The 15880-nt window shown below is 37.6% G+C and overlaps 2 protein-coding genes across 2 annotated transcripts in view; both read right to left on the bottom strand.

Annotated features, from left to right (window-relative positions):
- The window catches only part of TAS2R16 (taste 2 receptor member 16), a 47684-nt gene extending 39720 nt beyond the window's left edge, over positions 1-7964 (bottom strand). Inside the window, 1 exon segment of the mRNA XM_032866657.1 lies at positions 7871-7964. Within this exon segment, the coding sequence (XP_032722548.1) occupies positions 7871-7964 (94 nt within the window).
- Positions 1941-15880, bottom strand: part of SLC13A1 (solute carrier family 13 member 1) — a 119768-nt gene continuing 105828 nt past the window's right edge. Inside the window, exons 16-17 of the mRNA XM_032870273.1 lie at positions 10044-10109; positions 1941-2112 (exon numbers count right to left, since the gene is read on the bottom strand). The gene's annotated coding sequence lies outside the window, so the exon portion shown is untranslated. The remainder of the gene's footprint in view (positions 2113-10043; positions 10110-15880) is intronic.

The raw sequence follows: 15880 nt of genomic DNA, 5'->3' as shown, positions 1-15880 counted from the left end.
ATATTACATAGTATTTGTCTAAAGTACAGGTGATTTTCAAGGTAATAGAATTTATTTATTCATTCCTTTTTTTCCCAGCAAATATTCAGAGTTCTCACAATGATGCAGATACTATTTTGCATGCCAGGAATGTAAGTCAGACAGGGTCCCTCCTTTCATGAAATCCATCTTCAAGTCTGGGGTGAGCAAATTTGCTCTAAATGAGCAAATAATAAAACAAAATATTTCAGGGTAAAAATAATTGTGATGAAAAAATTAAAACAGAGCAATAAAATTGAAAATGAAGTAAGTTGGGCAGTTTAGGCAAGATGTTGCCTAAACATTAAAAAATTTCCCCCATCCATCATGTTTTCTAAATTCTGTCATCTATTTAGGTTCTTCCCTTCATGTTCATCAACCAGGAATCCAGAGAGGGTAGACTAGAGCAAGAGGCCGGAGTTTTGCCATATACTGCTGGAACCACACAGGTTAGACTAGGGGAAGGGAAAGCACTGCATGCCTTTAAACTCTCCAGGGCTTCTCTCTGGTCCTGCTTTATCTCTGAACACTGAGTCTAGGTGTGATGGGCAACAGGGAACTGTGTACCTGCCCTTGATTGCTCCGTCCTGGCTAGTTTTCTCCAATAAATGCTGTGTTGGGTCTGGTACTTGTTTGTCATTCAGATGTATGCTAAATATATTTATGAAAGTTTACTGCAGAAGGCTTTATAATAAGGAAGAATACATAGTATGTGTCTAGTTATCGAATATTGATTAAATAACATGACAAACATGACAAAATGAATAAGAATCATGTTGTTCTGAAAAGAAAGCTGTATTTTACCAATTCTGTAGCCCACAGCCCTTTTGATCCACCATCCACGCCTCCATCCATCCTTCTTTCCTTCTAATTTTGTTATTAACATTAATATTCAATAAGGCATTTTCCCCCACAAAGTATTTATCATATTACTTCAAGGGATTGAAAACACCCTCATTTTGTTAAAGTGACTCCATGTCATGATTTTGCACTATATCTAAAATCTTCAGTGGTCTCTCCCATTTAAGTTTGTCATCAAAACCAAGTAAGATGGTCGATAATCTGGTGTTAACCAAGGCAGCCCCAAACAGATGCCCTACCGTGGTGACACTGAAATATTTTCTTCTGATTAGACAGTCATTAGCATAATTATTATAGAAATGTTAAGACTTGAAGTAAGGGTGAATGTGGGCAATCAGAATTTTTTTAAAAGAGTTGCAATCTGTGTGCAGTTAACTCATTTAAATAGCCCAACATGTAGTAAGGCCCTAAGGAAATACATGGGGTGTGGGGGGAAAGGGGTGATGTCGATCAAAGGGCACAAACTTTCACTTATAAGATAAATAAGTTCTTGTGGCCTAAGGTGCAGCTTGATGACTATAGTTAACGATATTATACTGTATCCTTGAGAGCTGTTGAGAGAAGAGATCTTAAATGTTCTCACCATATACACAGAGATAACTACGTGAGGTAATGGAGGTGTTAACTAATTTTATTGTGTTAATCATTTGACAATATATACATATATCATATCACCATGTTGTACACCTTTTATACAATACATCACCTCTATCTCAATAAAGCTAGACAAAGAAAAAAGAAAACACTGGGGAATACTAAGAAATCACATCCCTTAGAAAAAAGCTGTTTGTGAGTGGTTGGCTGTAAACACCTTAGAGAAGTAGCGATTAGGGCAGTATCCTCACCCAGAGGCTGCATCATTTTTGATGGCTGCTGGTAGAGGCAAAACATATGTACACAGGTATGGGTGAGTAAAGCCAGCAGAGACTGTGGATGAATGTTAGGAAATGTTAGGAAATGAAGATGTAACAATTGGAAAGTGAGTTCCTTTCTAGCTTACACTTTGTTTATATGACGATATGTATGATGAGAAATATACAGAGAAATTTACACACAGAAAATTATTCTTGAAGCACCAGTTCTTTTATTTGTTGGGACAGGTGTTCCAATTGCAAGGATGAGTTTTGATGTCCACTCGGAAGCAATTCATCTCGGTTTCCATGAATAAGCTTAGAGCCTGGTTCAAAAATGCAGTTGATTTTATTTATGTGATGTGTTCTGGCTTCTGGGTGCCTAGAGAAACATAACTCAAATTACATTCTAAGAGCAACGTCATAAGCAAGCTTCTCAACTTCCAAACAAACAAACAAAAAACCAAAAAGTACCAGGGGTGGGAACTGGGGAGGGTTTGAGGTAGTAGTGAAAACCAAAGTGCTTGGTTTTTGGTAAGAAAGCTCATTCTGTGATGTATGGAAATGGGGAGCAAACTGGCAGTTCTATCATTGTATATCATTAAAAAGAATAAAAGTTTTTAAGGACTTCTCTTTCATGTCTGAGCATAAAGCAAGTACCCAGAAAGTAACTGCCTTTCTTCAGGTCCCTTGAACCATATGATGACTTGGTTGCATTTGAAAACCAGTTTTGTATTTTGATCACAATAATCAATAAGAGCATACTGGAAAAACATACTGACATCATGTAGTTTTCAATGATTACTGAAGTGGAGATATGACTTAGAGGAGAAACTTCTCCCAGTGAGGCTACTCTGTGGCTAACCCTTCTTGTATGTAGTTAAAATAATCCCATTTTCCACCAAATTTTATTTTGTAGAATGTCATACTATGGAAAGACTCTAGCTCAGCAGTAACCAAAATGACCCCATGACCAGGACAGCCTTAACATTCCTCTCAGCTTGCCTGACTTCAGACAGACTTCTTCCTCATTCCAGGCTCCTGATGTCCCTTTCCTCAGAGCATCTGCTTTAGAAAACATGTAAATTCTTTCTCTGCCCCTTTGAGATATAAACCTTTTAGAAGCCTTTTGCCAGTATTAAACCCAGAAATGTCTTTCTCCAAGAGCTGGGAGTTATTTCTTTAAAATGTAGTCATCAAGGAGACAGGGCCACAGTGTCTGTGGGAGAAGAGGAAGCTAACTGTGTAGTTCTGTGCATATGCACAGGAGCAAACACGGAGGGCCTAATCACAGAGAAGAACATTCGCAGGCTTAGGAGTAACTCTGTGGCTTCACACACTGACCAACCTTCCCTCCTAGGGTCCTCCAGTACTCTTCCACAAGCTCACTCCAGTGCTGACAAATTCTCCTGCCGTTGATTTCAACGAACATGAATTCAAACGCAATTCTGGCCTTGCTCTCCTGTTGCAATTGCTTTGCATAAAATCTTCCTTACTTATTTAACTTTGACTGGTGAAATTTTTGCTTGGACACCCAAATGTGATTATCTGTCGTGGGGATGAAAGCCTCTACTATCCCGACGAGCTGCTTGATATAGTTAGTGTGACCAGAAGGGTTTTGGCGGAGGATGAGGGCAGGCCTGGATGAAAAAAGAATTGATTTGCAGGTAGTGGTAGGTCTCTACCACTTTGTCTACTCAATCTTAATGAAAATAATAGAACAAAATTACAAATTACATTTCATAATTTGTGTAGCTATTTTATCACCAGTAGTTTGACAATCTCTGGTGTTAATAATTCATTCTGTTTTGTTTTGTTTTCTTTCAGGAATGTTATTGGCTGGAGTAAGGAAGAGTGTTTATACCCCCTATATCCTATGGATTTTTGGAGAGAAAGAGAGAAAGAAAGAGAGCAAGGTAGTGAGCTATGTTTGTATGCCCTCATTCTTGCATACTTAGAAGAAATCTGTCTAGACTTACTGAAACCCCGAAAACAAATATCAGGGGCCATAGCAAAGAAAAACACAAACCAGAGGGAGCTTTCGGGGAGCTTTCTGCCCTCATGTTAATTGCTTCAGACTTAAGGTAGTGACCCTAAGGAGTATTGTTCTTGGAAAACACCTTTGGACTTTGAGAAGATTACAATCATTTGTAGGTATCTGGTGGCTGTCCATTATGAATGGAGCTCTTAGAAATTCTTTAAAAACTAAATTAAAGAGTTGGGGAAATGTTCAATATAATTAAACTTCCTTTTTCTTGAGACTTTTTGTGATTGTTTGTCTTACAAACCATCCCCAGCAGAATATGATTAAACCAATGAAAAAGGAGTTTGATTGTGGTGGTGATAATAATGGTAGTGGTGTGGGGAGAGGAGTCAAGTCTAGAATAATAATATTAAAAAAATAAAGGTGGTATAATTGTCATCACCAGTCATTACCTAATTAGGCTGTCCTACTCTCTTAGAAATGGTAATAGCAAATTTAATAGCTTTATTTATATGTCAAAGATGGATTTCACAGATAACTAGCAAATTGCCTAACACTCTGAAGTTCTAAGTAAATCTGAGTTAAAGTCAGTCTACTGGTGATGAAATCCTTTGAGAATTCTGCAATGAGCTGGGTCTGGGGGGAGCTAGAGAGGAGAGGCTCGTGCTTATGACAAAAACAAACTTTGATGCCCAAAGAAAATAGTTTTCTCCAAATCGATAGCAAATCAGAACCAGATACAAGTTGATCTTTTGAAGAACTCAGATGTCAGAGTCTGTAACCATTTTGAAGTCTTGCAGCTTCACATCAGTCAGAGGTTTTCTTTGAAGATCTCGTCTGAAGCAGTTGCTTCACCTTTTGGAGGTTCCTATGATTTCAAGACCCTAAACTATATAGCAGAATAAACCTAATTTCTGCACGGCTTCAAGGTCAAAAGTCTTTCACGTGTATTATTCATTGTTTTGGAGGAAGTTCTTTCTTAGGGGCATCACTGGAATGGGTATCCACCCCCCACCCCCACGGCCTATCTTCTCTGAGGGAGGAGTATACAAGTTTGAGGTGTAAAGGCATCCCCTCTGTGGTCCCTTTCCAGCTACTTCAGAATCATTGTTTTTAGAAAGGCTTCCTTCAGCTTCCTGGTGCATAAACTCCATGTCCACTGTGAAGTTCAAACATGTTGTTAACATATGTTTCCAGCCTGGAAGCCCCCATCCAGGTTGCTACAAAGGGAACCTCCCAGTTTCTGAGGAGTCCACTAAGTGCTTACAGAATCCATAAGAATTCTACTTTGTTAACGTAACAGGCTGCAGACTTACACCTAATAAATATTAGAGATAATGTTTTTAAAGCACTTTTTTACTGATAATATCTTATATCGTTAGATATATCGTTAGAACTCTTAATCATTTAGAAAATATATTCACAAGCATTATCTCAATCTATGAACTTCATAGTTACCACCCACCCATCCATTCTTGTATTTATTCAATCAATAATTTTGAGTAGTTACTAAGCACCAGATATACCAATATGAGCTACATATTTATAAACGTATTTTTGAATTGAGAAAATTGAGTGTAAGTTTGATTAAATGATTAGTTCAGCATCACAAGAGAGTAACGTTTAGGTCCAGGTCTTGCACACAGAAAGTAAGGCCAATCCAGTACCCTCCTCAGAATTTAGATCTGAAAAGCCATTTACTCCAGCAGGGCAAATGACTAGGACCCAGTGCCTGTTGCTGCTGAGATAAGTTTGAGCTTTAAGTATTTTTCTTCTTTTTTTTTCCTGAGAAGCAAATCTTCCTTCCGTGTAGGTGGGAAGTCTAGCTCAGGAACCAGAAAAACATTGTGGTATCTATGTTTCATCACTTCTCGAAGGAGAGGAAGTAGAAGAGAGAACTTAGTCAGGTACACAATGTCAATTTATATCTCGTTATGATACATCAATGGGACTAAAATTATGTGATCATTATTCTTTGATTTGTATGTGCCCTGGAATGTTGGCCTCAAATAAAACTTGTGCTGTTATTTGTTAAATGCATTTCTCCAAGAAGCTTACAATGTTAAAAAATGATTCATCTTCCTAATTTTTATAACATTGTGGTAAGGAAATGGTGGAAGAGGGAATTGAGATGATTTGAACAATGTCAGAGAAACTGTGAGACATAAACTGATATACACATAAACTGATTTAAATACATTCGAATTTAGTCCAAGTATCAGATAACATGGTAATGTTAATTTTACAACTTTATTAATTCTTGATTATTTGTATTAATTCTGGGTGCCCCTTGTTATTCTTTTAGAGAATGTGACCATGTTTCTTAAGGATATACTTGCGGTTAACTTTTCTTCCAGTATTTATGTATGCCAGCAAGGAAGCATTGCCTTGTATATTGGTCTGGATAGGCCAGATTGTGCCATGGTAAAACAGTCATGAATTTCAGTGGTTAAAGACAATAAAGGCTTATTTCTGTATCAAAGCCAGGCAGAGGCCGGCTCTGCTCCCCAGAATCACTGAAGGGTTCTGGTTAAGTGCACAGGAAAATTTCTCCTGCCTCAACCTGGAAGTGACACAGGTGATTTCCATTCACATTTCTTTAGCCAAGACTAGTCCCACGGGCCTGCCTAAATGCAAGATCACCTAGGAAATTTATTTTCCCATGTGTTCAAGGACAGGAGAACTGGATACGTAGTATTTATCTCAGTATATTTATAATACTCACAGCACATTGATGGGATTTGACAGCAGAGAAAGATGGAAAAGTATGTAAACCAATTGTCTAACTGAAAGAAAACACAACTGGCTACTTGATACTGTGTATAATTCTTTTTAGTTTAAAGTATCTGTTTCTCAGTCCATCTTTCTACATATCGTTGATCATGATAAGTAATTTTTTTAAAAGAATTTCATTACATACTGTATCGCTCACAGTTCTCTAGAGAAACAGAACCAATAGGGTATGTGTCTATGTATGGAGAGATACCTATTTTAAGGAATTGACTCATGATTATTGAGGCTGGCAAATCCCAAATCTGCAGGTTGGGCTGGCAGGCTGGAGATCCAGAAAGAGCCAACGCTGTACTTCAAGTGCACGGGCCATCTGTTGCAGAATTCCCTCTGACTAGGAGGAGGTCAGGCTACGGTTCTCAGGAATTCTCCTGATGAGACCCATCCACATTGAAGGGGCTAATCAGCTTTATTCTAAGTTACTACTTTAAATGCTAATCTCATCCTAAACAATAATTACCACAGAATTATCCTGAATAATGTCTGAACACATATCTGGACACCATGGCCCAGCCAAGCTGACACATAAAATTAATCATCACACATACTTAGATATAATTCCACCAGCTAGGGGAGCAAGAAGGATGTGCTTGCCCTTACGATCTGTGCCTTCAGCTTGAACTATTCTTTTATAGCCACATCCAGATTTATGATTCCATAAGAATCAGTGTGTCTAGTAATAATCCCTTCAGAATTACTGAAGATCAGTTTGCTTTTAAACATTAAACTTACAAATGAAGTCTAAAACCTAATGGCACGGCTTCTCCTCATTAGTTCAGTTAATTCCTTGATAGCATTAGCTCTTCTCAGATTCTTAATCACTAACCCATTACAATCTTCTATAAAAGTTTTCCTCAGATTTTTTTCTTCAAGTATGAAAATATTTCTACCCACCTAGATAAAATTTTAAAATGTGCATTAAGATTAGGTTCCGTTCTATGTTAAGAATTAGGTACTTAGACTTAAATAACATGTTGAAAAGTAGGAAGTGTATTGTTGCCTGAAAAAAAACTCATCCAACTTTTATGAATAGAAGAAAGGAAGAAACTATCACCTATCACATAATAGCTGAAACAGGGGACTTCGTGAAATATGTTTTTCTTTTGTGAGGAATACCGATAAGACACTTGATCTGTGTCTCTGAATTAATAAAACAAGTGTAATCATGTTGTCACCTATTTCTAGAGCACTGGATGAGAATTAACAAGATAATGTTGGTAAATTGCTTGGCGAATCCCAGATGCAGGGCAGTGGGCGAGAAAGTAGTTAGCGAAGCACTGATGACAATACACTCACATGTGTGCAGACAAGTACACACACTTCTAAGGTACACTTACGTGTACATATGCATCATAATGTGTTCTACATGTTCCTACGTCATCTGGGTTCTCAGCCTTGGCACTGTTGGCATGTTGGGTCAGATAGTTTGTTGCGGGGGCGTTCTGGGCATCGTAGGACATCTCGTAGCATGTATTGGTCTCTACGCACTGCAGGCTAGTGCTATCCCTCGCTTCTGTTGTGACAACCAAAAATGTCTCCAGACATTGTCAAATGTCCCCTGGAGGGCAAACCACCAGTTTAGAGGTTAAGACAGAATCAATGGCAGGGGGTTAAAATATGAGAAAATTCATAAATTAGGCTAAAAGGGAGCTTTTAAATTAAAAAGAGAATAAAAGGTTTTTTTTTAAAGTGATAGCTTAAAGGAGACTTTTTTAAAACTTGATATGTTGCTCCCCCAAATTTATAGTGGAGGAAAAAAAGGACAAAAATGACTAAGATAATTTTGAACAAAATTGGCAGGGGAAGTGCCCTTTTGATTAATTATTATATTAATTATGGCAGGGTGCTATTGAAATAGGAATAGGCAAATAGCCCAATGGAACATGATCAAGAATCTAGAAACATACACAGACACAAGACGTCCCTTAACATTTGTAGGATCTAGTGCAACCGTGCAAATGGAAACCCATATGTCATTTAATTAAGCGAGTAAACAATTAAGTGAAATATATTTTATCTTTCTAATTTGACATATACACATTTATATGTATATATACTTGGAAGGCAAAATTGGAATTTATAATTCTTGGACTCCTGGAGTTCCATCTCAGAATGTGGTGGTATAGGAGGAGCAAGCCTCAGACTCCAGCTCCTGAATCTCAGCCTAACCCTATTCTCTTCCCATTCCCAAAGGTCTCATGCACACCCATGTATGGACATCAGGACCCCAGCCTGTACATCCAAACTCTTTGCACAAATCCGCCAACACAGCATCACTTGGCCAGCCCTCAGTCTTATTGTGGTATGGTCTGCCCTTGGGAGAAGCACATTGTGCAGGCCGTCTAAGTGGGCCCAAAGTTGTTTGGGCATGGAATTCTGGGATCCAGGTCTCTACCACTAGCTAGGTTTAAAACTGTGACATGGGCTCTGGGTGGGTCAGTCTCTTTCCTTGCTGTCTCCTCGTACCTCAGGAAGGGATGTGGCTGGGGGCACCTGGGTGGCTCAGTGGGTTAAAGCCTCTGCCTTTGGCTCAGATCATGATCCCAGGGTCCTGGGATCGAGCTCCACATCAGGCTCTCTGCTCAGAAGGGAGACTGCTTCCACCTCTCTCTCTCTCTCTGCCTGTCTCTCAGCCTACTTGTGATCTCTATCTGTCAAATAAATAAATAAAATCTTAAAAAAAAAAAAAAAAGGAAGGGATGTGGCTGGAGGGGGACAAAAGAAGACCCTTTGAAGCATGGGCCCTAAGCTAAAGGCTCCCCTTCTTAAAGTCTGTGGTATTGTACAAACATATGAGGAACATATAAGGAAATTTTTTTTTTAAGACTTATTTATTTGACAAAGAAAGAGACAGAGAGAAAGGGAACACAAGCAGGGGGAGTGGGAGAGGGAGAAGCGGGCTTCCCCCTGAGCAGAAAGCCTGATGTGGGCTTGAACCCAGGACCCTGGGATCATGACCTGAGCTGCCAAAGGCAGACACTTAATGACTGAGCCAACCAGGCATCCCGGGAAATGTTCTTATATGACAGAGTCTTTCAAACCAGTAGGGAAAGATAAGGGCATTCAACAAACGGTACTGGAATAATTGATCATTTATATAGAAAAAATAAAATTATATCTTTTTCTTATAGCAGCATAAAATAAATTCAGAGCTATATTAAATACCAAAATATTAGAAGCAAAGATTTAGAGCTTTTTTTTTTTTAAATATCAGAGAATGACTATGATCTCAGAGAGACCATCATGTTGAGCCACAGGGGAATTCAGACAGATGCAACACAAAATCTATCACCACAGGTTCATAATTGATATCCTGGTGAGAAGTTTAACAGAATATTTAGTTGCTCTGTAAACATTCACTAGAACACAGTTTAGGGCCTCAATTCAAAGATATTAATTTGTTTTAATGAACAATGTAACTGTTGTGGCCACCCTATGGGGTCAGGATTGACTGTCTCCCTCCTCCTCAAATTTAGTTCCTATGTCAGGCTGATAAGCCACACAAGCACCAAGAGCGTATGAAAAGTTGTATTACTCACATAATGAAGCTTTCTGAGGAGAGCAGGGCAGGCACCCAAGCAGATCAAAAAACCTAGAAGCCCAGTCTAATAAGGAGAAAAAAAATTAGACAAATCCCAATAAAGTGACATTCTACAAACTACCTGACTAGTACCTCTCAACACAGTCAAGATCGTTAAAACAAAGAAAGTCTGAGAAATTGTTAGGAGAGCCCAAGGAGATATGACAACTTAATGTGGTCTTATCCTAGAAGAGAAACAGGACATTAGGTAAAACTAGGAAATGTGATTAAAGAACGTACTTAAGTTAATAATAATGTATCTATATTGGTTCATTAATTGTAACATACCATACTAATTAAGGAGTCAATGATAGGGGACACTGGGTGCACAACACAAATATTATACTGTCTTTGCGATTTTCTATAAATCTAAAATTATTCTAAAAATAGATCTTATTTAAAAACTGTGTTAAAACTTTATTTAAAAACACCTGGGACCAATGGGTCAATAAAAGAGATTAAAGTCCCCACACCAGGATTATTCTTCTAAGGGAGTCTGGTATGTGAAAAGACAGTCTTAAAAATCGATGGGGAAGATATTAGACTTCTCACCTTATATTACCAGGGCGATAGGTTTATTCACACTGAATTCTTAAACATAGATGCTTATTCTCAGTATTTACAAAAATACATTTTAAATGGATTAAAAACAAATGTTAAAGGCAAAACAAATATTTTAAAAGAAATTATAGGGAATAACTTTATAAATGGCATAGAGAAGGTTTTTCTTAAATGAGATACATACGGAATAAAACACAAAGGAAACATTAATTTGGTAAAAATTAATGAGGATTAAAAGCTAATTTAATGAGGGTTTAAATCTAAAATCTTCAACACAATTAAAAAAACAAAATAAACAAAGGCAAAGGATGGTCATTCACCAGGACAAGATATATGCAACTACAAGTGTCAAAGGATAACAAACAAGAATGTAAAGAACGTATAAGGAAATCCTATAGTTTAATAAGTAGAAGCCAAAACCCAATAGTAAAATAGGAAAATATATGAGCAAGCAATTCATAGAAAAAGAAATTTAAAATATTTATTCTCATCAATCAGGGAAATGCAAATTTAAATCATCAAATACCAATTATCCATTCATCAAATTGGCTGAGAGTATAAGCAAATTGCAAATATGAATTGGGGGTAAGTGAAAACAATCCATACTTTCGGTGGTGTGGAAATTAGTGTAGCCACTTTCAAGGATCACTTGGCAAAACAGTGACGGTGCAGATGTGTGCAAAGACAAGGTGCCTACTGTACAGAAGTTCTCACTAAAATGCATGGCAGGAGGGGGGCACCTGGGTGGCTCCGTTGTTAGGTGTCTGCCTTGGGCTCAGGTCCTGTTCCCAGGGTCCTGGAATTGAGCCCTGCATCGCGTTCCCTGCTGGGTGGGGAGCCTCTTTCTCCCTCTCTCACTCCCCCTGCTTGTTTTCCCTCCCTCACTGTGTCTCTCTCTGTCAAGTAAATTAATTAAATCTTAAAAAAAGAAAAAAAGAAGTGCACAAGGGGGCATGAAGAAGGTTTTTCATTGCAGTATCAATTTGTTTTGTTTTGTTTAAACTGCCTTTTTTTGAAAGCTGAGGTGATGATCTTATTTTTTTAATTTTTTATTTAAATTCAATTAGCCAACATGGAGTACATCATTAGTTTCAGATGTAGTGTTCAATAATTTGTCAATTGCATATAACACCCAGTGCTCATCACATCATGTGCCCTCCTTAATGCCCAATCACCCAATTATAATAATGAATCATTGCCAACGATCTCAGTGTATATCGGTAGAGGAAAGGCAAATGCTTCATGGACTATTCTTAAAAAGTATTTTCTACATTCATTATAAACCAAAGAAATATGCTATCATGTCATATTTTGAATATATATTGTTAAGGGAAATATATATACTGAAGAAGGAAGTATGAAGATAAACAAATGAGAAGTCAATTTTAAGTCTTATTTACCTCATCATGAAAACAGATCCCTAAAATGATTATGGCAATGTTTTAGTTGATGTAATTTGAGTAACAATAGAAAATTTTTAAAAAGATTCATTAAATAGTTTTTGACAATTCACAACGATCTTTCTTTCGCTGATAAAAATTAGCAAAATTTTATTTTATTGACACGGGCAAAAGTAGTTTGGCAAATACTGAGAAAATGACAAAATTTAGAATTAAATTTCATTCAAGTTCATACTGTCTAGATTCCTTGAATTTATAAAGATTCTATCTTGTGAAAAATGATATTTGTCAAACAATGTTTGAAGATAAGGACTGTTTTGTTTCATTTTCATTTCTGTAACCCCAGTCCTCTGCACAATTTCTAGAGCAGAGTAATCATTCCAATATTGCTGAAGGAAAGCATGAGAAGTGCATTTCGGTCACTATCATCTAAATGCCTGACAGCTAGCTGTTAAGTCTTGGTGGGCTCTAATGCAAGGCTCTTCATCATTTTAACATCATTCCCATCTACTGAATTATTAAACATTTTTGTCAATCTGATCAATTTAAAAAAATATATTCTACTTGCTTTTTTAAATGTAAAATTTTAAAAAGTATTTTGTCACAGTAGCCAACCTTGTTTTCTGTAATTATTTTTCTTCTGTAAATTAGATTAATGGTATCTATAATTACAGTTAAATGTAATATATATTAGTGGTCCTTAACTGGAGTAATTCTGCCCCCCAGGGCATATTTGACATAGTCCAGAGGTAACGACGGTTGTCACAAATGGAGGACGTCTGCTCCTGGCATCTAGAGGGTAGAGGCCAAAAAAGCTGCTACACAGGACAGCTCCACACATTAAAGACTTATCTGGACTACGGTGTCGTAGTTATGTTGTTGGGAAACCCTGTTCTATACTGCAGGGAGAAGGAAAGACATTCAAAGACCAACTAGTAAACTAGTTCTCCCCATCGAGCGAATGTGTAACAGAAATCAGAATCTCCCAGAATGAGAGATGTCAATGCACATGGAAGGGCTGCATGTTTTCTTTGTTTTACTTCCTTCCCCCAGTAAGTTTGGCAGAAGTGCCGCTGTCCTCTTCCCTGTGTTTTAAGGAATGGTAAGTGGGGCAGAGCTGGGCTCAGGGCAGACACTCACCTCCATAGTGATTAGAAAGGAGGAGATTTTGCCTAGAATAGAGAAGACTAAGAATTTGACTCAAAAGGGAATGAAAACTCTGAATTCCTTGGCCCTGCAAACCACAGATACATCACACAGCTAACAAAGGAACTGCACACAGGCAGGCAGCAACATTAGGAAGTGGCTCAGCTCCCAGGAAAACTTAGGGTCAGATCCTCCCTCCATAGAGGGCCTGGGGACTGTAGATGTACTTTCTGTTATCTATTTGAGCACAAACAAAAACCATCCGATAAAGATGCAAAAGCAGTGAGTGTAGCTTTAGTAAATAACACCCAATGAATGAAGAAGGAAAAAAATAATTTAAAAAAATCCTGCGAGGATCATTTGTAATCTTCTACAGTCACTGGTGTGATTTTAAGTGTATTAAAGCCCAAATAATAAATTATGTTTGCCTGCCTTTGCATATTTTTCCATAGGCTATGCAAATAATAACTGAAATTATGCTAATCTAATCTGTTGTGACAATCTTAACTTAATCTTAACTGTAAGGGCAAGAGGAAAATGCTGAAAACTTGTTTCTCACTAATCCTGCTGCCGCTGAATCTGAATTAAATTAATTTTCCACCTTTAACAAACCGGTGAGGCAAACGTCAAATATATCTCACCGTAGGAAGGTTAAAAATGTTTTTATGACTACTCTGAATAAAATCTCTGCATCCAAAATAAGTAAGCACATGGAAATCCCCCAGAACCGTGCCTGCTCCGTAAAATGTGTGAGCTACTCTTTTTATTAATGCTGGGCCCCAAAGACAGCTTCAAGTCTAGTAAGTGTCTTGTGACTAGCTGAATGAAGACAGTGTAAGTGCAGCGGTCTAGTCCAGAAGTTCTCATGTGACTGGTGCTGGACATCATGGGGAAATATCTGGGGGAAACCTGGAGATACCAGGACCAAGAACAATAAGTGCACAATTGTCATTCGTTGTGTCTAGCAAATGTTCTTCAAGCAACCCCTTTTCTGAGTCAGGAAAAGATTAAGTAATCTGGATAGGAACAAAAATCTGAGTAAGAAAAATCAGTGACACATGCCATCTCCTCGCAAGAACAGATGAGATGACATCTTTCAGCCATTTTGAAACAGGTGAAGGGAAGCATGTACTGATTATAGTGAATCAGTTAAACATCATATGGAATTCCACAGGAAAAGTAGCTCAGGGAAAAAGTATTTGTTCTGATGATAACATCAGAAATATAAAATCACCAAGGGACCTATAAAAATAAGACTGTAGACTCTTATTAAAGCACATAAAACAGGATCTGAAAAAATGTAGTACAAAAGAAAATGCAAATTGAATATAACCACAAATCAGTTGGTAGCAGTAAATGCTGACAACCAGAGATGTTACTGGCAAGTAATATCTAGAACATATGTAACAAAAACAACATATGGTTCACATTGTATTACCAATTACTAGAAATGTTTTTAAAACTTGTAAACATATGGTGTTATTTTAAACTATCTTTTTGTTGTTTACTAATTATATTACATTGTCATCATGAAGCATTGTCTACGATTGATTTGTTGTAGTTTATTGAGATGTTTTGTGAAATAGTTCATGATCAATTTGTTAAAAAATACTGGAGAGTTGGACACAGTTACAAATATAGTAGACAAAATAACAGGATCATATTGAAAAATTTATTCCAATAATATTGAAAATTAAGGTAGAAGTCATTCATAACAAAATTTTAAAAATCTGAATTGATTTGTAACAACAAAACAGAATTAAATCTATTTACTAACCAAAAATCTAGTCGGGCAGGGGACGCCTGGGTGGCTCAGTTGGTTAAGCAGCTGCCTTCGGCTCAGGTCATGATCCCGGTGTCCTGGGATCAAGTCCCGCATCGAGCTCCTTGCTCAGCGGGGAGCCTGCTTCTCCCTCTGCCTCTGCCCACCTCTCTGCCTACTTGTGCTCTCTCTCTCTCTCTCTCTAGCAAATAAATAAAATCTTTAAAAAAAAAATCTAGTTGGGCAGAGGGATGGAGAGATGGACAGACATGCAATGAAACAAGTAGAGTAAAACGTTAGTGAGCAGGAGGAGGGGCAAAGGGAGAGAATCTTCAAGTAGACTCCCTGAGATCATGACTTGAGCCGAAATCAAGAGTTGAATACTTAACCTACTGAGCCACCCAGACACCCCTCGATCATATTTCAATAATATTGTACAAACACGTTTATATTATATTCTTTTATCCTCCCACCTCAGGCTTTCATATGCCACTCACTCATTCAAAAGAACTTGGTCATACCTTCTTTAAAATCAACCTATCAATGAGCTTTTCATATAAAAAAAGATCTTTGAGCACCCACATTTATCCAAAACATGAAAATGTGGGTTAAATGTTCTCTTCCAGAAAAAAACCTGATTTTTTTCCCCTATGAGTGACAGAAATATTTATGACAATGATACATTTTCACAGAGAATTCCTAGAACCCCTCACAAGGTCTTGCTTTAAAATAATGCTCTGTACAACAGGCTGAATCAGCCCCCAACTAATTCTAATGGGAATCTCCCTCTAAATGGGAGTGGCAGTGGTGCGGGGGTGGAGCTGATTTTCCAACTCTTCCTAGAATGTTTGTATATACGCTGATAGGCATTAAGAACGAAACTTGGGAGACAGAGGGCACCATTAAATCAGCATTTGTCATATTTTT

The sequence above is a fragment of the Lontra canadensis genome, unplaced genomic scaffold, assembly GCF_010015895.1.
Source record: "Lontra canadensis isolate GAN:19392208 unplaced genomic scaffold, GSC_riverotter_1.0 scaffold2, whole genome shotgun sequence".
NCBI classification, from domain to species: Eukaryota; Metazoa; Chordata; class Mammalia; order Carnivora; family Mustelidae; genus Lontra; species Lontra canadensis.
Note: the sequence above shows the minus strand (reverse complement) of the source record. Positions and strands in the feature narration are given on the sequence as shown.